Raw genomic sequence first — 27,247 nt, 5'->3', positions numbered from 1 at the left:
TTTTGAAAGAAAGAAAGAAAGAAAGAAAGAAAGAAAGAAAGAAAGAAAGAAAGAAAGAAAGAAAGAAAGAAAGAAAGAAAGGAATGAGGGAGGGAGAGAGGGAGAGAGGGAGGAAGAAAAAGAGAAAGATAGATAAATGGATAGATAGATAGATAGATAGATAGATAGATAGATAGATAGATAGATAGATAGATCTAGGCCACACTAGTTCTAAACCTTTTGGATTCCTACAGTTGGTTCCCTTTCTAGTCTCCTCTGATGTTTCTACATTCCTAATTATTACAGATAAATAATTTATTATTCAGTCTTTTCAGTCATGTCCAATGTTTCATGACTCCTTTTAGGATTTTCTTGGCAAAGATGCTGGAAAATAGTTTGCCATCTCCTTCTCCAGTTCATTTTACATATGAGGAAACAGAGGCAAACAAGGTTAAGTGGTTTTGCCCAGCATCACACAGCTTCATGTCTGAGGTTGTATTTGAACTCATGAAGATGAATCATCCTAACCCCAGGCTAAACATTCTATCTATCCACTGTGCCAACTCCCCACCCCCCATAAATAACTAAATATGAGAAATTCGTATCATCAAGGATGTGTTTGATAGGTTGGTCAGTCAGGAAGTGAGAAAGAGGTATGATGGACACCCCATGTGCTGAACTGGTTTCCAACCAATGAAGAAAGACCCTGAAAGAGGCTTCCATCATATCAGAGAGATCTTCTGTGAGGATTCATGGAAAAGCATGGGCAAAAATCCTACAAGAAGGTTTAGATAAAGTTTGACCTGTAACAGTGAGAGGATCCACATCAATAAGATCACAAATAAAGCATCAATCAATGAGCATTTTTTAAATTTCCACCTGTATTCCAGGAAAAGTGGTTGGCAATGGGAACATGAGTCCAAATTGTCATCTTTGGGTTATTTGGGAAACACCAAGAAACAAAGTACAAAGAATGAAACAATCCCTACTTGAAAAGCATATAAATATCAGAGTACTGAAAATTTTGGAGAAACATAGTTTAAGTGTTTCTTCTAGTATGATTTCAAATATACTGTATATCAACATTTACTATCATTGATAAATTCCCTTTTTTAAAAAAAATCTCATTAGACTTATGGGAAATAAATCACTAAATTTTTACGTAGGATCATTTCATTATAAAAACACCATAATGTGCTGAAATGGCTCCAAAATTGGCTCACTATTTTTAGGGCCCAACGTTGAAAAAGAAGAAACAAAAGCACAAAAAAAAAAAATTTATGGAGATCTAATTTTCCTGCTAGTGTGAACATCTTGAGTTGCAGTTTTACATTATTCCACCAGAGGGTAGACGAATACCAGCTAAAAACAAGATTCATCACAAACAAGTAACTGGAAGGCCTCTCTAAAGGTTTCTTCAGTTAAACCAAAGAAGGTACTAAATGAATCTGTAATTTTTTTCTTTGTTTACAGTATCATAAAGAAGGAAGAACTACCAATTTGTATAATATAAAGTCATTGGGCAAAAAAATAGAACATAGAGTCATAGATTTAAAGCTGGCATCTCAGTTTACAGATGAAGAAACTAAGACTGAAAGGCTAAGTTACTTACCCAGGATCCCAAAGCTATTAAGTGCTAAAGCAGAACTTGGACATTTTCCTAACTTCGTCCTCAAATTCTATTTGCTAGGCCACCTAAGCTACCTCAATTGATGCTATGTACTCAGATTTTTTAAGACATTTAGAAGATACTTTTAATGGCATCTTCTGTACATTGTTGATATTACTTAATACTGTGACCATCATCTCACTCTTTGAGATGCATCCTTATTTTCATTATTAAAATTTTCCAAATGAACTATTCCTCACTAACCTTTCTATTTTCCCCAATAATCTGATCAAATAGTCTGAGATTATGCTCTCATTTGAATGATTGTTGTTCAGTCTTGCCCAGCTCCTCATGACCCATTTTGTTGTTTTCTTCACAAAAATACTGGAATGGTTTGCCTTTTCCTTCTCCAGCTTATTTTACAAATAAGAAACAGAGGCAAATAAGTTTCAATGACTTGCCCAGGGTCATACAACTTAGCATCTAAGGCCATATTTGAATTCAGACCTTCCTTACTCTAGGAGAGGCATTCTATCCATTTGTGCCACCAAGTTGCCCTTGTCATTTGAATATCTATATAAATTAGTCTGAGGTCTCTGATGGGCCTTCATGGAAATGAGCATTAGAACTCTTCCACCTTCCTGTGCTTATGAATTCCTATACCCTGGATTTGTTCTCTAGAAGCCAAAACCTTGACTTTTCCATAGTTCTTATTTTTCTTGGTCTCTCTTCTTTAATTTCTCTTTCTTCCTTGGCTTTTACACCATTTTTGACATCTGGGTTATCTTCCTCTTCTAATTATTGTCCTTTTTTTGCTGACTCTTCTTTCTCCTTGTGGCTGGACTCTTTAACTGTGGGCTGTGGGAGAGAAAGCTGAGTATTTCACTTTGAGTGTGATTGCTCCCAAGCCTCATTTCTGGATCTTCTCTCTCCACACACTTTCCTACAGAAACTGAACATCAATCAATGAGTATTTACTAATATCTAACAATTTGCTAGGCATTCCACTTTCATCTGCAATTCTTCCTGCTTTCAACTCCAGAACAAGATCCCCCCTCCCAGCTTATTGATTACAGTCTATCACGTGTTGCTAATTTAAAACTGGACACTGTTTCCCTTAACAGCCTCTCCCTTCTTCTTAGAGGAATGAAGGATGCAACACAAAACTTCTCCCCTAATCTTCTATTATAGAGGGCAGAAATTAGATTTTCAACTCACTCTACTTTGCATCTGCTTCTCTGCCTGGTTTCAAATCTACAGAACAAGATGTCCTGCTACCTAAAATATCCCCTAATCTGCCTCTCACTTGACTGTCTCTTTTGTGAAGGTGTTCTTTTCCCCTATTAGATTGCAAGTTTCTCTTATTTGTATCCCCAGTGCTTAGCACAGTGCCTAATATATAGTATGGACGTAATAAATATTTATTGAATTGAATTGTGTGGGACACAAAGACAGTTTAGTTTTTTAAGGAATGCAAAATCTCAGGAGACCAAACATACAAATTCAAGAAGATTATTAACAATGCAGGGCATAACCCACCTGCTCAATAAGCAATAGGAAATATAAATGCCTTTGCCCTTTGTAACATACATAATCTTAAGTGGGGTGAACTGCCTCACAGGATTCCACAGAAACCCCCAGAACTCCAGGAGAGGAGGCAGTTGGGGCAGTTAAGAATGTGGGTATAAAAAGCAGGACACCCAGCTTGGCAAACTAACTCTTTGGGGAACAGAGAGAGCTAGGTGGCTGTAAAGGGGTAGGAATTACTTCTCAGTAACTTAGCTTATCTCTAACCCAGTGTGCCAGGTTTTTCTTTGCTGAATTCTCATTACTGACTCTAACTAGGCTTGTTTCCCAAAGACTGTGAGCACTGTGACAAACTTTGTAGGCAGTGTCTCAGCCAATCCCTCAACAATTGCAGATCTACAATCAAGACCATCTTTACCATCTTGGACTTGTTAATTTTAGATTTTAAGAGAAAGTTGAGATTGTGAGGGAGTTAGGGAGAAATAGTTTTATTCAGAGACATTCCCCTCTGGGAAATTTTTGCTATTCTGACAGCATCTTGAAGACATTAAATAGTTTTTACCTCACCCTCAGTCCTAGCACTTTCCTTCCTTCTCTGTTTCCCTGAATTAATAAATCCCTTCTCTTGTTAAAAGTGTGAGGTGTTGTATTTTCAGGTTATGTAAGCCTAATCCATACATTACCTAAGCCAAATCTCCATCCTGACAGATCCTGAGAGTAGTTGTGATCCAGTGATCAGGAAAGCTGCTTGAAGATGTCCTGAGCACTTTACCTATCTTGGGCTTAGGGAATAAGCCTCCAACTGTGGAATTTGCCATTTTCTGTGGGATTATTATTCCCTTTTTGCCAGCCAATTTAGCACTGTGATAACTAAATCAGATTGCCTCCAATTCTGGACAGAAAGGGATTCTGTTAATAACAGTTATTAGATGCTTCAACTGCCAAAAGGAAGGGGAGGAGAAAAAATTCCAACCACTCACTCCTCTCCCCCTTGGTAGGGGTTTGCAGCCTGGGGCTTGGAACCTGCTGAGACACCATTGCTAACTGGACCCATTTTTACACCTTCTACCATCAAAGTGCTTGAGTTAACAATTAAACTGTGCCCAACCAAAAATAGAAAGAAATTATTTTTCCAGGTGAAGAAAATCGTTTTCCTGAAAATCTGTTCCACTGACTAGATACTGTATAGTGCATATACACTGCCAATCATTGACATATCAGCCATCTTAACTGGATGAGCTACCCTCAAATCTTTGCAAACATTCCCTGTCAAATAATTATTTATTTCCTTTAAGTACTGAATCATTAACTATAATAGGACTGAGTACATAAATATGGCATGATTTTTCCCTCTGGGGAAAATCATTGGAATGCAGGAAATATCAACTAAAGTGAGAAAGATAGAAAAATGAAAGATATATCATCACAGGTGCCTACCAGATTTGCCAGTTCTCTGTTGAATTCTGATACAAATCAGCCAGAAGGCAGATGCCTCATTAATGAGAGAGACTGGTAAAGAGCCAATTTATTAATACAGCATCTCTCTGGATTCCACTGTCCCCTTAGCAGAATTGAAAAGGCAGATTCATGTTCAATTTTCCAAACAACTGAGAAAAATATTCATTTTTTTCTTCTATAGATATGTCCACGTGGACAGAAATCAAGCAAAAAGGATCTCTTTGAGATTAATACAAACTAACCTGTCTTGTTGTTCAGAGAATGGAAGATCCTGATTTCAGATAAGGGAATAATGAGAATTACTGCATAAATTTTAAATTGTTGAATAGGGAATGCATAAGTAAATTCATATCCCTAATTGTGCAATGATGTCAGTTTCCAAATTTGCCAATTATCATTCTTAGGCTAGTTTGGAAATACAAAGAAACCATGTACTTCATCACAAAAATCTTTTTTTCCCCCATTCCTGACTCCTCCAGCCACTAGTAGAGACCTTTAAAATCAATGGCAGTTTACTTTTCAGCTGTCCTAGTAAGGGATTCCCAGTTATCATTGACACTTTACAAATGATCCAGCTGAGAACAAGGAAGTTGCCAAAGCATAGATTAGCATCAGAGTCAAGATTAAAAACCCAGTCCCCAAAGTGCCCAGGATTTTGTTTAACTTCTTTACCTTGAAGACCATTGCCATTTTCACATGGACAAATTATAGTTAATATGCTATAATACTAACTTGTCTATGGGAGAACAGTTTGAAGAAATAATAACATATTAGTAATGGGAGATTTTTGCCACCTCTCTGCTATTAAATCTTTCCTTCAGAATGAGGTACTCCAGAATACCTAATTTTATGTGCAAATTACAGGTTCAGTGGATTAGCAAAGTGAGAATAATCATGCTGTTTCTGTAATATAAAAAGTACAATATTAAATGGAAAATTGTTAGGAGATGCCAGACAAAAATGTTTATTTCTTGATATCATTGAATGTCTCTATAAATATCACTTGGCAGGACTTTAGAGATTAGCAAATTCAGCTCTTCTTTTACAACTAGGCCACTAAGGCCTAGAAAAGTTAAGACAGGAGAATGGTAGTAAATATTTAACAACTGGTTCTTGGTGGGAGAGAGATGCCTATAATAACTTTTTAATATGTCATATTATCAACATTTTCTGTGTCATTTTTTAAGTACTAACAATAAACAGAACAAAATGTCAAGCCCTGATTTGTAGGGTTTGCCAGTTTCTATGCTATAAAGGCTCATATTGACATTTCAGGGCTATAGGGAGTTAATACAAACTGGCTCAAAGATAATAGAGCTAATAAAAGTCAATCAATAAATATTAATTAACTGCCTACTATGTGCCAGACATTGTGCTAAGTGCTGAGAAAAGAGAGAAGAGAATATGGTACTTTCAGAGTAGGAAATGCAACTTTTCTCCTTGGAAAGTTATCTGGGGAACTGAGTGGTTAAATGATTATCTTGGGTCATATATCAAATATGGGTCAAAAGTAGGACTTGAACCCAGCTCTCTGTCTCCAAGGTCAGTTCTTTATCCATTATACCATACTGCCTCTCCGTTTCCCTGTATTATAGTTCAAATAAACACAAAGAGAAAAGAAAAAGGACACTAATGGAACAATTTTTAATAAATAGAAAAGAACTAAAAGGGACACATTAACAAAAGAGAGTTAGAACCATCACATTAAATTTAATATTATACTTTTTAAAACTACAAAGTAGAAATTCATATGCAGTCCTCTTTTCTTTGTATAAGAAAATATTTGTTGCTGTTGATTAAAAAAAGATGTTTATAAATTAATTTGAAAGCAGGCACCATTTCATTTTTTTCTTCATATCTATGTGCCTGGTACATAGTAAGCTCTAAAAAATGCTTATTGATTGATTCCTATGTTTCCCCACTACTAAATTCTGAAAGCCTCATTACTCATTTACTGAGAATTTTTTTCCTTCTCTCACCTTTTCACTAGGTTTTCTCTATGTAAGGAAAGTTAATTTTTCACTTACCATTGTCATTCCCCCATTATATATTCATATCTTATATTTTTAAATAATTAATTACTTTAATTATACTAATTAGTTTGATTAATATTTCATATAGAAATCATAGGATCATTGATTTAGAGCACAAAGGGATTTTCAAGGTCAAGTCAAACCCTTTTTCGGATGAGATAACTGAGACTCAGAAAGGTTAAGAGACTTGCCCAGGCACATACAACATATAGTATGCACGCTGGTCTTCATAACTCCAACTCTGGTCCTTTGTTCACACCACCATATTGCATTTCACAAGAAATTAATTTTAGAGTTCAAAGAAAAGTAAAGTTTCATTTCCTTATATTCACAGATTTCTGTTCACATATTTGTTCTGACCTAACTCAGCTGCTACACATCTAAAACCCATCCAATCAATTCTTTCCCTTACCTTCTCCCTCTATTACTAGGCAGCCTAAATATCTCTAAATCCCTCAGATTTAGAACTGGTTTCAGGAAATATCCACCACCAAGTATATTCTTCCCTGCCTGTTACCAACTTAATAAACTTAGCTTCACTAAAAATCACTGTGACTTTTTGTTAGGTCAATATACTCCCTGCAGACAGGTAGTGGGGGTACAATGGAAAGGCCATTAAAGTTGAAGACAGATAGAATATAAGTTCTTTGAGGACAGAGATTGTTTCAGTCTTTGTATTTTTATCCCAAGAGCCTCACACAGTGATTGAAAGAAATGCTTTCTTGCTTTACAACATTCTGACACCTACTAGTTGTGTGGCTATGAGCAAATAAGTTAACCTCTGAAAGTTTCCAGTTCTTCATCTATAAAATGAAAGAAATGCTACTAAACTATTTAAGAATAATTACAAAGCTCAAATAAGATAGAGTGAATTATTTGTAGAGCAGGTATACCAAGAGATATGCTGGTAAGTATTTAAAACAGTTCTCTATAATCTTGACATATTTTTATACTTAATCTGCTTTATTAATATTTTCTCTATCACTTTCTTAAGTCTAAACAATCCACAAAATAATAAATCTAACTCTGACTGGTAGTAGTTGCTGATTTCTAAGGTTTAAGCACTCCTGTTGAAAATTGGCTTTCGTACAATCCTGACTATTCTCCATTTTTTATATCTTTATTCAAAATTATGATTTCATTGCTATCTCACATTTAGGAGATAGCATTCTTTCTATGATGAAGATGGACAACTCTTCTGTGACTTATCTTAAAGAACTGCTAGAGGCACTGAGAGGTTAAGTGACTTAACCAGAGAAGGTCTACAGAAGGATGTCCTAACCAGTGCTGCCCACTATGCACATTGCCCCTGTGTGCCATGTATACTCAACATAATTCCTCTCCTAAGGAACTTTCTTTATTCTGTCTGCTATAAAACTCCATATACATTTATAATCAGCATAAATACCAAGTAACTGCTTTAGATTATCCTCTTCTGAATTATTCAATCAATTAAATTTATTAAAATTCAAATTACTGGTACATACCCTCAAAACAACTATGTTATAATAGAGTTAATGGAACCCTGGTGTGGAGAAATTAAAATGTGTCTATGTCAAGGAGAATTAAATGAAATGATATGACTTTTTCCTCATGAATAAATGCACTGAAATTTTTTTTCTTAATCCAACCACTAAGAAGTGACAGAAAACTGTTGTGACACTCATAAGATGCTCACTACTCTTGATTTCTAGCCTTCTCTTTAGCTCAGGGTTTGGGTCCCTAGAAGCCTTATTGGGTTCAGTTTTGTAAAATGTTTATTAAGTATCCTTCCTCTAGCCAGAGTAGTATAAGTAGGAGACAGAAAATTTGGGTGATAGGGCAGGGTAAAATGAAAGAAACAGACAGATACGTTTTTGAGATCATCTATTTTGATCCTTTTATGCATGAGAAAACTGAAAATTGAAGCAGAGAGTAGTGGTTAACTCATTTTTCCCAAAGCAAAAAAGATTGTAAGTCGCAAAAGCAGGAATCAAACCCAGGTGCTCTGACTTGAAGCCTAGCATTATTCTCTTCTAAGAAGATAAAATTCCCATCCTCTTTATGTGTTTAATCTAGTGTGTTTGCAGTGGGGATGGAGAGAATGTCATGAGTTAAAAAGAGCAGCAAAACAAAACAGTTCATGAAGCATAATCGGTTAAAGATCTATACAGAATGGAGGGATCTGGCAAGACTGCATGGAGGTTGCAATATTTGTGTTAAACTTGAAAAAAGATATAGGAATAATGCAACAATCAGTGAGGGGGAGGAAAAAACCATGTTGGCAAAGAATGCATAGCAATGTGGTGAAACTGGATGGAAACATGCCCTGACCCTCAAAATGACTGGAGGTCAGATCTCTTCTCCAGTAAAGCGGTCAGTAGTAACTATTCAATGGGCACAGCATTCATTAATTGAGAGAAGGAACAGTGACAAAATGCAAGTTAGCAGAGTTCAAGGAACAGGTTGCAGCAATCAGGACAGGAGTCCTACTGCCGGAACACTCCCTCAAAGCACTTAGAACTGTGTTCATTAATAAAGGCCACAATGATGGCCCAGCTTTGGTATTAAGGACAATAAATCTAGAGCTGGAAGAAAGCTCAGAGACCATCTGTTTAACTCCCCTCTAGCCCCCATTTTAGAGATAAAGAAACTAAGACCTAGAAAGGATAGATGGCTTGCCCAAGGTAATGATAACAGCTAGTATTAGGAGCAATATTTGAACCCAGGACCTCTGGAAGCAATGTTCTCCTCCATGCACAACTCTAGAATGACACTGATTTGTGCATATATATCCACAGTAAACTCATCAGAATTCTAAAGCAAGGGGAAATAAAAGTGTCCAATATAACCTGTAACATCCATGATCTTAAGTGGGGTTAAAGCTGCCTCACAGAATTCTATTCACTCCTACCCCTCCCCCTTGCTAGGATAGCAGCATCCTCCTTGCTCTGACTCCATTACTAACCATTGCTAATCTGACCCAATTCAACAAACCTGGTCTTTGGATTTAGGACAACAGTAGTTGGCATGTAGGGTCTATTTCCCCAATTTCTATATTCAGATCCTACCTCGACTGCGTGGGCTCAGGCAAGCAATTTAACCTCCCTAAAATTCATTTAGTTTCCTCATCTATAAAATGGGGATAGCCATAGCATTTCCCACACTAGTTGTTGTAAGGATCAAATGAAATAACACATGTGAAATATTTTATAAAACGAAAAGCACTCTATAAACTCTCTTTCTATATTTCCCTGCATTACCAATACACAGAGACCAAAAAAATGCCTGACTTTATACAACTAACATTCCTTCAGAGAAACAATATGTTCATAAAAAAATAATAAATGGGAAATAGAATCAGAATGGCAGGGGACACTGGGAGCTGGGGGAGTATCAGGAAAGGCTTCATGTACACTGTAGCATTTGAGTAGTCTTTTGAAGGAAATAAAGAATTCTAAGAGGTAGAGGTAAGGAGGGAGTACATTTCAAGTATGAGGACAGCCGGAATAAAGACAACGTCCTCTGGGAGGAGCAACAAGAAGGGAAGATTGATGAGATGACAGATTACAGGAAAGGATATAATGTACATTAAGGTTGGAAAGGTAGATTGGGACCAAGTTGTTAAGGGCTTTAAAAGCCAAAATTAAGTTTAATCATGATGATATTGGCTTATAATTCTAGAGCACCTGCTAAATGCTAAATTATAAACATTTTTTTTATTTTTGATTTGATTCTCACATTTGATAATTTGATACTCAACAACTCTGAGAGGTAGGGGCTATTATTATCCCCATTTAACAAAAGAAACTCAAGTAAACAGAGATTAAGTGACTTGCCCAAAGTCACATAGTAAGTGTATGAAGTCATATTTGAACTCAGATTTTCTTGATATCTCTATCCACTGTAATACTTAGCTTCTGGTTTATATTTCATTCTAGAAGTAATAAAGAGCCACTATAGTGTGCTGGATAGGTAAGTGATATTTTTATCTGGTATTTTTTATTATTTCCTGGTACCATTTTTAGAGATCACTTTGGCAACTTTATGACCCTTGCAACAGTCCTATTAGGTTACTTATAATTAGTATTACTAATACTAATTAGTAATAATATTTTCAGCATTACTGAAGGTCCAGAAGAGAGTTCTTGTGACTAAAGTCTCTGGCACTGTCAAATGGTTTAATATCAGAACTGATATTTTGTAAAGATAAATATAATTTAAGAGGCATTGCTATTTGCTTTGCTGTATACTCTAAAGACTGAGATTCTTCCCATTTGAATGTGTTGTCTCCCCTGCTGGAATGGGAATTCCTTGAGAGCAGAGACTATCTTTTTTTTCTATTTATATCCCCAGTGTTTGGCATGGTGCTTTGCATGTAGAAAGCATTTAATAAATGAGTTACTCATTCATTCTCCTACATCCTCTGATCTTGAGAGTTGGGACCACTTCGACCCCTACTTGTAGTTTCAGATCCATCCCCAGATTCTGAGACTAACCTTCATAAGACTAAAAATTTATTTTAAAATTTTTTTAATTAAATTATATTTTAAAATTTAAAATAAATTTTAAAAACTATAAATTTAGAGCAATTGAATCATATGACTGTTAAGTCCAGTTAACTCCAATACCAGATCTCTTTCCATGGTGCCTTGATGTCTCTTATGTTGAAAGTTTTTGATGGCTAACCAAATCTTTTACACACACTCAAAGAAACAGGCTGACTCTTAAGTTTTGAGGCAGTTTCCAGTGATGTGTTTACAAAACTCCATGGTGAGATAAATATTCGGGTACATACACACCAGGGTTCTGATGAGTGGCTGTTTACATGCAATAGCATATTGTGTTGGCAAACAGCCCAGAGCTATACAGTAACCAAGCTGGCAAGAATTCTGAATGGCTCTTCCTTCAGGGAGTTGTCCCTCTGCTTCCTATCATTTCAGGGCTGAATGGAGATGACTTCCTTGCTGTTGGCTTGCGCAATGGGTGCTTGGTATACAGTTATAATCTGGGCTCTGGCACAGCAAATCTTCACAGTGACCCACTTAATCTGAGTCTTGGAGTACACGTGGTCCACCTAGGAAGGTCCTTCCAAACTGGTTGGCTGAAGGTAAGGGTTCAGTTTGCAATCAATGGAGAATGGTAATTTGAGTTGGAAAAGAGCATTGTAGATGATCCTTTAATCCATCTATATCAGGATCTCTTAGCCTTTTTGTGTGTTATGAACCCCTTTGGCAATCTGGTGAAACATAAATTCCTTCTCAAAATAATGTTTTAAAAACACAGGATTACAAAGAAAATCAAAGGTTAGTAGAAATAAGTGTGCATTTTTCCCATCCAAGTCCATAGACCTCCTGAAATCTGTTCATAGTCTCTGGTCCCCTGATTGTTAACAAGTATAAGTCATCAATTGAGTGTTATTAGATAATCAAAGATGAAAAAGAAAAAAGAGAATTCAATCATTCATAAAATTTTCAAGCCAAGTTCACTGGATAGAAAACAGTGTCTTAATAGACCCCCTTAGGAAATCCTTTCTCTTTTAATAAGCGATGAAATTTTTCCTTTTAAAGGTGGATGATCAGAAGAATAAATCTATCACTTCCCCAGGGAGACTAGTTGGACTCAATGTCTTCAGCCAGTTTTATGTAGGAGGCTATAATGAATATACTCCAGAGCTCTTACCTAATGAATCAGAGTTCCAAAATGGTTTCCAAGGTAAGATTTGAAAGGTTTTTCATTTCACTAATTCTATTGTTTTGTTTTATTGTTAAATACATTTATATAACACTCCTAGCAGCTCATTCAATGGGCAAGAATTTGCCATCTGGATTACCTAGAAACTTGAATCTAGCACCATCAGTGTTTATTGCCATCTGTGTGTTAGATTTTTATGTGGAGAATTATAGTACAATTTTCAGAACCTGCCTAATATGCCAACAGACACAGTCAGAGCCTGTTTGGTACGAGATGAAGAAAGCAGACTACAATCAACCTGAATCTTATTACGAGGTAGAGCAGAGACAACCAAATGCCAAGTGGATTTAGGTGGATCAATGTATTTCGGACCTATAACCATGTTGCTATGACCCATTTCCACATGTTAAAAAGAAAAGGGAATTCACTTCTTCCTTATTAAAACGACTCACTATGTAGCTATAAAATAATCATGCTACAGAATAATTCATTTTTTTAAAGTGCGCTATCTAGGGAGCATTGGTCATGAGGCGGGTGGTCACAGTGATTACAGACACTTGTTACGATGGCAAACCACCTCCATAAACTGCTGAGGAATTAGCAACACTAATCTGTGTGCCTACTTGGCAAAGATTACCTACTAGCCAAGAACAACTGGCTGTGAAACAATGATATTGAATCCCACCTCACAACTCTCTATGTCTTAACTACACATAATTGCAGCACATATTTTACTTCCTTCAAATTAAAACAAACCATCCAATAATTAATGTAAACTGATTCCACTAAAACAACTTTTTTAATTTTCAGAAATTTGACCTCTAAAGTGAAGGTAAAGCATATACCCCACCTCTTGGAAAGGAAGGATGAAATATAGGTCAAAAATGAGGTACATCAAAAACAGATTTGTTTTTCCTAACTATATGTATTCATTACAAGGTGGGTTCTATTATAAGAACAAGAAAGGCATTGGGAAGTGACAGCCATTAATTCCAATAAATAAATGGTTGCAGAATTATGAAGAGGCAGTCTTCAAAAGAAAAAAAATTACAGTAGCCTCAACAGGTACCCTCTTCGTGCCAGGAACTGTGCTGGAGATACAATGACAAAAATGAAGCAGCTATATGATAGGATGCTCTAAATTATAAATAAGAGAAAGGAAAAATTTTAAATATGTGGTTTTGCCTCAAATCCATCATATTTGCAGAGATTGCAAGAGAATAAAAGATTAAATGTTCAAGGGAGACACTCAATATTGATAAATATGACAAGACAAACATTCCAGTGAATGTTCTATTGGTGGATCCTTAGATGGACTAGTCATCACTGGAAACAATTTAGAATTCTATTTTTAAAGTCACTATGTGGTTATCTACTAAGACAAAAGGAAAAGAACCATAGATACAAAAAAAAAGCAACAAAAAAATCTTTAACAAAGGAGGGAATGGTAACAATATTAAAAAAGATCATCAATAAAACACTTGTAAATTTCTTAAAATAAGTTAAAAAATTTCATTTTGATGATTCCTTTTCCTTATAGTTAATAGGATAACTTCTATTTAAATTAAGCAAACTAGATTCTCAGGAGGGCTTACCTAAAAAAAGTTTTCTGAATCTCAGTTTCCTCATCTGTAAAATGAAATATTTGAACTGGGTAATCTCTAAAGCTCTAATTAGTCTATAACTATGATTTTAAGCCTAGCAAGTATACTCTGGCCTACTCTCCCAGAGCCAGGACTGCTATATCAGGGTTTGGGGCTCCCTGAGTGAAGAGGTCCAGCCTCCCCAAAAATCCCTGTGTGGATTCTAATCACCCTAAAGGGAAGCTAAAGACTGGGAAAACTATAGGGAAAGGGTTTAAGACTGGAGAAAGAAATGCATATAGAACATAAGACACAAGAGACACAGAGAAAGTTGCAGTGTGGTGTCAAGGAGACAAGTCTGAGAGAGTGTGGAGTGTGAGCTTGTCTCTGACTGGTTTAATATACCTTTCACATCTTTGGGGGTATCCTTCAAACAAAGGAAATGCCAGAAATGTTTACATGACACTACCAGTACAATTACAAAGATAATGAAGCAGGTGGTAGCACAACTGTTTAGCCAGGTGGCAAGAAAGAAGCTTATTTGAAAGTCCTTCCTGACTTAAGTCAGACCTTTGTCTTGCAGGAAACCCCGGCTAAAATTTATTCAGATGTTAAGGTTGAACTATTGGGATCTCTTTCAGCCTGCTTGAGCCTTTCACAACTCCAGGTGCAGCTACTAGAATGCTAATAAGAAATTTTAAGGATTAGCTCAAGCCAATTTTTCTGAGCAAATTAGAGGGATCCAGTAAAATCAATCAAGTGAAATATTAAGAATATATCCAGATAAGTCTGATCCATGAACACTTTGCTCATTGGCATTGGCCTTTGAATACATCTTTAATACCTCCCTGATTTGTCCTTAGTGAAATCCTTCACTGAGGGATTGTGATTTCTCTTTTCCCTTCAGTCACTGGTTGAAGTCCCACCTGCTGCTGTTTTCTTTTATCTGTTAGGTGCCAGAGAAAAGTACCCCAACTCTGTTTAGCCACTTAACACCAATTAGCTTTTTCAAAGGAATATTTACATTAAGTATATGGCAAGAACAAATGTACAAACATTTTCCCAATACCTCACAAGACACATCATCCCCGAGCCACCTCAGTCATCATCATCATGGGGAGCAGGACAGAAAAATTAGCTCAGTTCCAGCAGGGAATTTGGTCACACACTGTTTTTATCTAGACGTATCACAACTGCTCATTGACGTGTTTTTGGTTTAGCTGTCAAGTTTTTGTCTGGATACATCCTGACAGCTTCCCCTGGCACAGGTCCAGAAAGTCATCACTTGATCCTTAGGGAATCGGTGCTCCCTTAGCCAGAAACCCAAATGCTGAGGCATCCTTTAGACCTTTTAAACTCATGAGATCAGAGACTCTACTCGCTGCACCTAGAATGGAAAAAGAACAAGGGCAGAGGCCAAAGTCTGAGGACTCTCCCTTTACAGCTTGGTCTCTCCTCAGATGCAGAGTGCAACAAGGATCCAAGCCACTGAAGGGACCGAGATCAGAGAGCTCAGTTGGAGGCTAACTAAAGGCTTTTTGAGTGCCTCTGAAGTCAACCAAAGAGCAAACGATTCAGCGCAAAGTTAGCACGCTGGCCCCGCTTATAGATGATCTACATGTGATCCACAGCCTTTCCAAGGCATTTCCCACAACTCCCTTAGAAGCAAGCTCCTCCAGATCCAGGAGAATGTACTCAGAGACAGATACACTGTGGTACAATCAAATATAATGGACTTCTCTATTAGCAGCAATGCAAGAACCCAGAGCAATGCTGAGGGGCTTATAAGAAAGAAAACTAGCCACATTCAGAGGAAGAACTGTGGGAGGGGGCAGCTGGGTGGCTCAGTGGATTGAGAGCTAGGCCTAGAGACCAGAGATCCTGGGTTCAAATCTGACCTCAGACACTTCCCAGCTGTGTGACCCTGGGCAAGTCACTTGACCCCCATTGCCCACCCTTACCACTCTTCCACCAAGGAGCCAATACACAGAAGTTAAGAGTTTAAAAAAAAAAGAACCGTGGGAGGAGAAACTGAAGAAAAACAACTGCTTGAACACATGGGCTGATGGGAATATTATTGGGGATGTAGACACTAAACGATAACTCTAGTCCAACTATCAATAATATGGAATTAGGTCTTAATCAATGATACATGTAAAACCCATTGGAATTGTGTGTCGGCTGAGAGGAGTGGGGTTTGGGGGGAAAGGGAAAGAATATGAAACATGTAACTAGGGGAAAATATTCAAAATAAATAAATTAAGGAAAAAAAAAAAAGAAGCAAGCTCCTCATCTTCTCCAGGAGGAGTAATGTCATGCTAGACACAGTGAAAAGCTCGGTAAGATGTGGTGTGCTGGAAAATATACTGAATTCAGAGTCTCAGATTTCTGTCCTAGCTCTGCCACTTTATCAGCTATTATGATCCAGAGTAAACCATCCATCTATAAAATGAGACAATTCATCATTGTAGCCACGAGGGGGCACTGCTGGCCATGAACAAGACCCTTTGGAGGAGACCACAGGCTCCCTAGCAGAAAGCACTTGGAAAAGACTCCAAATTCTTTACAATCTCTTAACAGCTGCTCTCTGGGTAATGACAGAAATGCTCGTTTTCCCGAATCTTCACAAAATTCCCAAAGGCTCAGGGTCAAAGAATTGACCCGTTCTGAGTCCAGCCAGTCTGATTCTCATTATGCTTCCCCATCTCTCTATTCCCCCTTTCTGCATCCCAGGAGCGCCCTTCATACACCAGCCTCAAATATTACATTAACTTCAACTCTCTAGTACCTCCTCCAAAGACCTGGTAAAATGCACCATAACTAGAAAGTACTTAATAAATATTTGATGCCTTGGTGCCCCCTCCAGGTGGTCCTTCAGAGAACTTCCAGAATTATTCCCCTAATACATGAATTTATCTTATTAATTGTTTTAGGGCTCTGGTCTGTGCAGATTCTTCCCATTAGTGTCTTGTGTGAAGATTAAAATTAATATGCAAAATACCAAATATTATATTTATGAATATTTTATTCATAATAAAACTAACAAAAGAAACTAACTAAAAGGTATTAACTAGCTCCCTCCCAGGAACAAAAGAGAAAGAGGGAGGAGTTACAGCCAACTATAAAACGATAACGTGACCACACAAACGTGGAGGAGCAGGAGAGATTAAAGGGAATTTTGGGAAAAGTAAGGGGCTTATGGGGGATGAAGTCCAAGGTTCGAAATTTCCATTTATACACTTGGTTTGCCCCCTCCATCCACTGAGAGATTCCACCCTTTTTCCTTCCCTTCTGAATTTCAGTGGATACCCAAATATGTGAACTTGATGCAACAGAAGTGATCACATAAATATGGTTTGAATTTGGAAAGACCTAAATGAAATAATGAGAAGTGAAATGAGTAGAACCAAGAGAACATTATATATAGTGGCAGAATGAATGTTTGGGGAGGGGGAGAAAACTTGTAAATATCTACCTCCACAGAAAGAACTAATAAATAAAAACACAAAAGGCATAGTTTTAAATAAATAAATATGATTTGACATTAAGTTCTTCATTCGTACCCAGAGAAACAAAAGGAATAAAATCAAATACGTTAAAATAATCACCATATGAACAGTGTGCCCATGGCTCCACCTACACCCTTGCAGTTTTTAACCAGTCTATGGGCATGCACTTCACCAGGGATTTTCATAGACAGTTCAGGAATATGAACTCAGACCTCTCTATCAGCTGTTACCCCTAGGAGCTAGCAGCGGACCCCAATGCTAAAGCTAGAAATGTATCTCGAACGCTATTCCACTCACAAAATCCTAGAGCAGGGGTCGGCAACATATGGCTCTCAAGCCATACCTGGCTCTTTTGAGGGTCAGATACGGCTCTTTCTGCAGGAGCCATAAAGTCATTTTTTTTTCCAGGCGCTGTTACAGGAGCAGCACTGTGAACACTGTACGGCTCTCACGAAATTACATTTTAAAAAATGTGGCGTTTATGGCTCTCACGGCCAAAAAGGTTGCCGACCCCTGTCCTAGAAAGTCAACGTGCAGTCGGTTGAGGATGCTGGGGGGGTCCAGGACGTTGCTCCTTCATCTTTCTTCTTTTCCTTGCTCATCACTCTCACAGTCTCATCCTGCCCTTTTAGCAATTTCCCTGGCTGGTCTGCAATTGCTCCTCACAGCTTATTTATCCCTCGTAGGGTAGTGCAATGGAGTCAAGGGCAGGCCCAAACCTGGAGAAAACTTCCTCCAGGGCTTCCATTCTTCTCTTTAATCCTTTCCTCACAAGTCTGCGTGGCCACAGCCTACATCATTGCCGTCCTAGACCTTACCCTTTCCTCACATCCTCCCTTGGCAGCGGGAATTTGGTAAACACAGGCTGCTCTGAACACTTTATGAGCACACCACACCTTGCCCCAAGACGCCAGGCTGACAGCTCGTTTCCTTTCCCTTCCCTCTCTCCTGCTGGAGCCATACTATGGCCCTCAAGATTGTTGTGAGAAGGCTCTTTGCAAACCCTCTTAGGTTATAGATAGATAACTAACATTGGCATAGCAATTTAAGGTTTACAAAACATTTCACAGATATTAAAGCAACCCTTGCAAGATAGACACTCTTATTATCTTCATTTTACAGATGAAGAAATCGAGTCTAAGAGAAATGAAGTGACTTGTCGTGGGTCACACGACCAGATAGTTGAGGCTGGATTTGAATTCAAGTCATGTTGCCTCCCATTCTAGCTCTCAATCCACCTTGTCACTTGAATGTTTCAACTCAATTGTTCAGATGATAACCTGAAAGAAACATCAGAAATAGAAAGACATTAAGAACATAGTTGTTGTTCCGTCGTTTTCAGTCACATTCTATTCTTTGTGATTGAATTTGGAGTCTTCTTGGCAAAGATCCTGGAGTAGTTTGCTTTTTCCTTCTTTGGCTCATTTTTCAGATGAGGAAACTGAGGCAGACAAGAGTAAATGAATTGCTCAAGGTCACAGAGCAAGGAAGTATCTGAGGCCAGATATGAACTAACAAGATGAGTTTTCCTGACTTCAGGCCTGGCACTCTATCCATCAAGCCATCTAGCTGCCCCTATTAAAGATATACCAATGAATAAATATATAAATAAGCATATATTTTAGGTGCAAGCTGAGACACAAATCCATTTACTAAGTCCAGTTAGGGAAAACTTTATTCAGCCGAGGTCCTACATAATTATTCACAATTTACTGTTCTTTTACACAAATCTATCTACAAAGAGTATTGAGGTGTTGTTTTTTTTCTTCTATGGTGATATCATACCTCTTGCCGAGTTATCTGGCTGGGCCTCCTTTGTAATCAATGGCACACCTTCTCAGCATATTTGTGAGGAAGCTGGCTGGGTAAAGATGTCTTCTCTGGTCCCAATGTGGAAAATGAGGCAATCAGATCCCTGAAGTCCCTTGTTATTTATGAAGCCTGCAGTGAAACAAAGTTTAACCAAAGCAACTAGGAGTTAAACCAGTGGCCTTGACCTTATTACAATGTGCTCTGAACCACTGAACAGCCACCCACAGGGAATCAGAATCAGAATCAAGAATTTTTTTATAATGTTTTATTTTTTCTCACTCACCTGTAAAAACCATCTTTGGCATTCAGCTTCCAACATTTTGAGATCTACATTCACTCCATCCCTCCCTCTCTTCCCTGAGATGGTAAGTAATTTGCTATTGGTTATCCATGTGCTATCACACAAAACGTATTTCCATATTTTTCATGTTATGGAAGAAGACATAAAGAAAATAAAATGAAGACTGGGCTGCTACTCTCTGCATTCAGACTCAAGTTCTTTCTCTGGAGGTGGATAGCATTTTTCATTATAAGTCCTTTGGGATTGTCTTGGATCATTGTAATCCTGAGAATAACTAAATCCTTCACTGTTGTTCTTTGTACCATCCTGCTGTTACTGGATACAATGTTCTCCTGGTTCTGCTCACCAGAATAAAGAATTTTAAAGAGTCATGGACTATACCACTGATGGTCCTAACTGGAGTGTCAGTCACGTTTACCACTAGACAGCTGCATAAAAAAACACCCTAAAAAGGATTGCCTAATTCATGCTGGGAAATATCCATAACCTCCAAGTTAAGAATTCTCCAAGTCAAGTACAAATTTCTCCCTTGCTTAATTAAGTTCATTTCTTCTTGTCCTAGAAATAGTTAATAACTCACATTATTTTAATAACCATTTACATAGGTGAACAAACATAAAATCATAACCTTTTCTGGAAGTTAGATAAATAATAAATTTTGCTACAAAAAAATCAAGAAAGGCAGGAGCAATTTTACTTATGGAAATGTATTCTTTGCTATAAGAAGTGGTAAGCAAGAGGATTCCAGAAAAAGCTGGAAAGATCTGCAGAAACTGATACAGAGCAAAATAAGTAGAACTGGGAGAACATTGAACACAATAACAGCAGTGCTAGATGATGACCATCTGTGAAAACTTGGCTATTCTCAGCAACGCACTAATCTAGGGCAATCCTGAAAAACTTTTGACAGGAAAAGCTATTCGCCTCCACTATTGAAGTCGTCTTTCACATCAGTGTATACGTGGTCTTATTTTAGGGTCTTGGTTATGTATGAGTGTTCTCTTCCAACAATGGTCAATATGGAAATGTGTTTTGCATGATAGTAAAATTTTTTTTAATTATTAAAAGAAAAAATGAGTTATTGTTTCTCATTCTAATTAAGATCAAATTGATCATAAATCATCCTAATCAATTTTTGGTCTTGTACGCAAAAGACATATGACAAGAGTTAGCCCAATGCCTGGCACTTAGTAAATGCTTGTTGCCAAATAAAGCTAATCTTAGGATGAGAGCTTTAGTCTTTCATTCATTCACCCAATTATCATTTAGTATCTATTTATAGGCAAGCACCATTTGGGGGAAATATAAAGATAATCATTGGTCCACTCTCATCTTCTATAATAATAGTCCTATGAGAGATTTTGATCCAGGGTGATTTCATTGGGGAAAGGAACTTCCATTGTGGGCATTGACAGCATTGCTATGAAATGTTGTCCTCTGGAGTTGTTTGGGGACATGAAGAAGTTAAATTTCTTGTGCCCATAGTCATACAACTAGTCAGTGTCACAAGTAGGACTTAGTCTCCAGTTTTTCTGACTCTAAGACCAGCACTTTAATCACCATGGCATGGTGCCTTTCAAGGGTGGCACGCTGGAAAGAACACTATCTCAGATCTGGGATCAAGTCCTACCTTGGAGGCTTACTATCCCTGTGTCTAAAAGCAAACCAGTTAACCTCTTTGGGCCTCAGTTTACTTATCCATGAAAATATGGGGATAGGATTAGATATTATCTGGTGTCCCTTTAAGCTCTAAATCAATAATCCTATGAACTATAGAAAATAGAATGTGGAGATGTTGTTGTTATTGAGTCATTTCAGTCATGTCAGACTCTTCATGACCCTTTTTTGGGGTTTTCTTGACAAAGAAATGATTTGCCATTTCCTTCTCCAGCTCATTTTACAGATGAGGAAACTGAGGCAAACAGCATTAAGAAATTTGCCATGGACTCATACAGCTAGTAAGTGTCCAAGACCAGATTTGAACTCAGGTCTTGGTGACTCCAGGCCCAGTACTCTATCACTGCATCATCCAGTTGCCCATAGAGAAGATAATAATTTACAGGGTAAAGATGGTGAAATCCATTTTCCATTTCTTATGTGATTTGTTTCTGTGAGCGTAACACGAGTGGAACAAAGTACTTTTAATGTCTGATATTTGCAGATATAACAGGTATCTCCAGGACTTCGAGTGAGATTTGGCCTGTACCACTAAGGCAACCAAATGCCAATGAAAAGGATTAGAACTTTGTATGTCTGGGCATGAAACCATCTATGTCCTTACTTGTCCTGTTGTTCATACACTAATAAAAAGCAGGTAGAAAAACCGAAGAGGCTCAGAAGGAAGAATACTACATTGAGAACCAAAGAAGAATTTATTTTCATTGCAACTTTAGGTTGCAAGTACAAAATCATTTATATACGCAACATTTTAGTACTGCCTTCTTTCTTGCCGTAGACAATAGGAAAAAGTTAAAGGACAATCTCTTCCTGACAGATAAAACACGACATGAGCAAGGCCATTAACATGGCTAAGATTTACCCTGTTTATCTCTGTCCCTTTTTAGTCAAGGCATTTTATCTTTAATTGACATTTTCCAAAAGGTAGCATTCCAGGTCAGAATGGCTTGTACTCCCTTGTGAAGTATTTACTGGCTACCAGTCATTACTGAATGTACTGAAAATAATGAGAGAATCTGGTACCAATTGTTCTATATAATCCTATTTGAGAAGAATTTAGGACAGAAATGTGGTCCCAAAACAACCTCTAACTTGAGCATTTGAATGCCAGTAGCTTACAGTGGTAAATAAGGGAAGTGACAATCCCACTGTATTCTGCCCTGTTCAGCTCTGAGTACCATATTATAGGACATGAACAAGGTAAAGCATATTCAGAAGGCAGAAGAGCAGAAAAAGATAATAAGACTTGAAATTATATTGCCTCAGAATCACGTACAAGAACTAGTTTATGTTTCCCCCTTGGAAAAAGGAAAAAAACTTTGAGATGATTTGGTGGGTAGCTTTAAATATCCAGTCATATCAAGTGCAAGAAGGATTAAACTTACTCTCTGTTGCTCACAAAGACAGAACCAACAGGTGGGAATTAAATGGAGACAGATTTTGATTCAATATAAAAAAAAATAAACTGTCTGTATAAATGAGCCTACCTATAGTGATCTAAGATTTGCAAGGTGCCTTAGACCTGGTATTTCATTTGACCCTTTCAACAGCCCTGTGAAGTGAGAACTGTAGGGATTAATATTCCCACTTTACAGATGAAGGAATTGGGTTCATAGAGATTAAATAACTTGCACAGGATTACCCAGTGTGGGAGGTAATATTTGAACTTGATTCTTCCTGACTTCATGTCCGCCGTTGCTTTCGTCGATGTGAGTACTCCCAAAATAGAATGGGATGCCTCACAAACTTTCTTCTGACCACAGACCTTACTGCATAGTATATCTCCAGAGGGTTGTTATAAGGAAAAATTAAGAGTTTAGTTAGTAGCAAAGTGCCAGGTCTAATGAATTCCATATGCCCCAAAGCAAGGCCTGATAACTTTGCAAGCACAAGGCAACTTTTTCCTCTGACTGACAAGCTAGATTTCTCAACCAAGATCAGGAAAAATTCTTGGCAAAAGTGAAGCTTTCCTTTTGACCTCAGGCCTTCTATTTCCTGCTGTACCTGTACCTTAAGGGAAGAAAAAGAGGAAATTCATTAGGAAAGGGGGACTTCCTCCTCCTGCTGTGTAGATTTGACTTCCATGCCCTTTCCTGCCTAAACCCTGGTTTTTGAAGGGAAGTGGAGTATTAAACAGGACCTCCCACTCATACCACATTTCTCTCCAGCCCAAACTCCAACCTCCATTAGGAAGAGGAGTGATGTCTTTCATTGAGTGATGAACATGCTCACACATGGTCACACCCTACAAGTCCCAGCGATTCTGAAGACCAAACCATCCAAAAGCTATTCCTTGCCCTTCACCAATTGATTCCTTATTCCCATCCCTTTAAACCCTCCCATCCCCCTAACCAATACTGCCTACCCTTTCCACTGTGTCCTTTGGGATTCCTTAGTCAATAAACTTCACTTCATCCGAAGTCTTTTCTCTCACACTCCTCCCCTCTATTAGCTATTTCTGAAACCTGCCTCCCCGTGATGGCACAATCTCCCTAATCACCCTTTGCATTACCAGCTGCACCTTTATGCATTCCCCTTGACTCTCTAGCTGAAGCAAGAGAGTTGGATTGCTCTTTCCTCCCCAGAGCAAATTCTGGGTCCTCTCCTTATCTCTCCTTCTCCCTCAATCTCTCCACAACCTCTCCTCCTTTGAGGTTTATTGCTATTCATAACTACTATCCAATCAAAATCATAGCATCTCCCCTTCCTTCCTCATTGAATTCTGCACATAACTTACAATATTTCTTTCTTCCCCAACTCCTACACTCATACTAGGAGACTTCAAACATATCTATTGATTCTCCCTCAAACAACTTAATCACTCATTTCCTTAACATTCATTTTCTATAATTTTCATATTTCCCATAATTGTCCATTTTCCATAATTCCATAATTTCCATAACCTAGTCCCATCTCAGCAACACACAAAAATGGTTGGTCATACCTTTGATCTTGCCATCACCCACAAATGTACCACTTTTATGTTCAAGAATTCTGAAATCCTCTTATCAAACTATCATCTGTTGGCTTTTCATTTCTCCTTCTGCCTTCCCTTACTAATGCCTATTCTCTATCTGCTCAGTAAGATCTAATCCCTTGACTCTTCCATTCTCTACCAAGACCATTTTCCTTGTACCAGTCACTCTCTCCTCTTTTTCCCATCTTGATCCTCCTTGGTGAACGAACTAATCTCTTCACTGTTGTCCTCTATTGAGTCCACAGTCTCTCTATCTTTTCCCTGATAGTGCCCTGCTAAACCTTAGCCTTGGATCATTTACTGCCTTTGCTCCTTGTTGGATGCATGACTCTACAGCCAATATCCTCTTAGTTCAGGTTAAATAAAGCTATGAATATTTAACAAAGGAAGAGATTTAATTTGCCCATATGTAGCAAGAATATGCAACAAGGACGCACAGTAAGGATTCTCTAGTCACAACTCCCCATCGTCACTATCTGGAAGTACACTTAGTCACTCAGTCAATATATAATAACTTGTGTAGTTTCAGGCACCTTCAAGTCTAAGAGGAGAATTCATGGCTTGGGCTTTCTATTGCCCCTATGTTCAGAAACTATATTAGGGAAATCAGAGTCTATCAGGTTTCTTGAGGAGAAAAAGGTTCGCCAAGGAAATTGCTAAGGAAGCTGGGGCCAAAGGAAATTATGCAAAGATTATGAGTAGGGAGAAAGTTGTGTCAGGGTAAGAGAAGCTATATTTGAAATTGCTTTCCTACCACACTGCTATACAAGTCCTTCTGAAAGAAGATGGAGAAAATCATGTACCTATTCTGACTGATCCACTACTAATATATCTTACGTAATCTCAACTGGACCCTCACTACTAGTAGGCAATATTATTTATACCTCCCTTATCAACTCAATCTTCAAAGCAGCTCTTCCAAACTTCTTCATTCCTCCTCAAGCCTCCCATGAGTCTCCCCCCTCCCACACTTTCAGCTGAGAAAATATTTTACAGAAATAAAACAATTAAAGCTATTCTCTGTGAGCTCCTTCTCCCCTCTTCCTCATCTCACATCACTCATATGTCTTCTGCAATTTTCTCCTCCTACACCCATCTCATAGAGTGAGATGATGACTACTTATCAAGGCCAACCTCTCTACTTGTTCAACTAATCCCATTCTTTCTCATCTCCTTCAACAGATTGCCCCTTTATCATCTCCACTCTGAAATCTTTTCAGTCTCTCCCTGTTCTTATTCATTTTCTACTGCCTACAAATATGCTCGTGTCTCCACCATCCTGAAAAACCTTCTTGATCTTTCCGTCCTCCAAACTATCATCTATTATATTTTATGTCTTTTGTAGCTAAACTCTTTGAAAAATACTCTATAATAAAAAGTCTACTCCTCCAGTTTCTCCATTCTCACTCTTTTCTTAACCCCTTAAAATCTGGCTTCTGACTTTATCATTTTCAATAAAAGTGCTCCCTCCAAAGTTATCAATGATGTCTTAATTGCCATATCTAATGACCTTTTATCCATTTTCATTCTCCTTGATTTCTCTGTAACTTTTGACACTATTGATCACCCTCTTATGTAATACTCTCTTCTCTTTAGTATTTCAGAGCACCACTCTTTCCTTGTTCTCCTCCTACCTGTTGACAATCTAGACCAGTGGTTCCCAAACTTTTTTGGCCCACCGCCCCCTTTCCATAAAAAATATTACTTAGCGCCCCCTGTTACATACTATCACCACCTCCTTACAATTATTCACCACCCCCAAATGCACCTGTGGCCATCACCTTCTCCCTGCATCGCTGCAGCACCCACCAGGGGGCGGTGGCGCCCACTTTGGGAATCACTGGTCTAGACTTAAGAAAGTGATGGAGAAATTGTTAATAATGCAGATTAAACTTAAAAATTGTCTTGGCTACATTTTCCCCCAGTGAGTCAATTTTTAAACAACAAATACACAAATAGAAGATTATTATTTGTCAAGTCACTCCTCAAGGGGTGATTTCATGATGGTGGTCATTATTCTAGGAAAACTGCAATTTTCTGTTAGAATAATCCTAAATACAATGTTAGGCATAGAAAGGAAACTGAGAGATTAACTCACTGAATCTCCTTATTTTATAGATGAAGAGGCTTAGGCCTATAGGTTTAAATGATTTATCTGAAGTTCAGAATCAGTTAATGGAAGAAGTGGGATTATACTCCATTTCTGTAGATACTTTACTGGGAAGCTGATCTGGGAATAAAGTCTTTATGTATCTTAATTTTTAGAATATCTTTCCATTTCTTTGTCATTTTTTCATTTTTATTATTTAATTATAAGCTTACATTTTAATTCCATAATAAACTTTTACAAAAGCTTTGAAAAGGACATATCAATTTTTAAACAAATTGTCATTCTACATATGAGATTTTTGTATCACTTACAACAGTGAGAAAATGACTCAGAAAATTTGACATCCTTTCACATATTCAAACAAAGAAACATCTGTTAGCTGTCATCTCTTCACCTTCTAGTACTTCTATGAAGAAATGTCTTTTAGTGAATTCTATTAAAATGGAGCTTATGGCAAAATAAGCAGTAATTGCTTAGTGTACTATAAAACATGATCATATGTGTAAGGTTTCAGATACTTAGATTGATCCTTTGAGCTAATTTCCACGTTTTTCAAAACCAAATTTTAATCAGCACAAACAAAAAGTGAAGCAATTGCACCAAAAACCTATTGCCTCAAAAATTCAGAAAGTTTTGTAACAGGAATTGAGCAAAATCTCATATCCCACAATTATGTCAAAGATTTTTTTAATTGGTCCTCTGATAAGTTCATGACATCTAGCAGGATGTCAGAGTTCAGGATCTTAAATTTGACATCCAGCAAGATGAAAAAGGAAATTAATTAAACGATTCTATTTTTCTTCTGAGCTATAGCAGATCTGTTGCTAAGATGTTTGACAAATTAGCTAATAATGATAATAATATTAACTTCAGATGTAAAAAATATGTAGTCTCTCTGAATCTTTCCCAGAAAACACCAGATAAATGGACAAATCACTTAACCTCACTGGGCCTTGGTTTACTCCCCTATGAAATGAGGAGTTTGGACTACATCAGCTC

General features: G+C 37.6%; 1 protein-coding gene across 1 annotated transcript in view; it reads left to right on the top strand.

Annotated features, from left to right (window-relative positions):
- Positions 1-27,247, top strand: part of EYS (eyes shut homolog) — a 1,520,124-nt gene that overhangs the window by 1,403,843 nt on the left and 89,034 nt on the right. The window contains exons 19-20 of the mRNA XM_044675358.1: positions 11,529-11,695; positions 12,156-12,300. Of these exons, the coding sequence (XP_044531293.1) occupies positions 11,529-11,695; positions 12,156-12,300 (312 nt within the window). The remainder of the gene's footprint in view (positions 1-11,528; positions 11,696-12,155; positions 12,301-27,247) is intronic.

Source organism: Gracilinanus agilis, chromosome 4, assembly GCF_016433145.1.
Source record: "Gracilinanus agilis isolate LMUSP501 chromosome 4, AgileGrace, whole genome shotgun sequence".
In the NCBI taxonomy this organism is placed as follows: Eukaryota; Metazoa; Chordata; class Mammalia; order Didelphimorphia; family Didelphidae; genus Gracilinanus; species Gracilinanus agilis.
The sequence above is the reverse complement of the archived record's forward strand: the minus strand, read 5'-3'. Positions and strand labels throughout refer to the sequence as shown.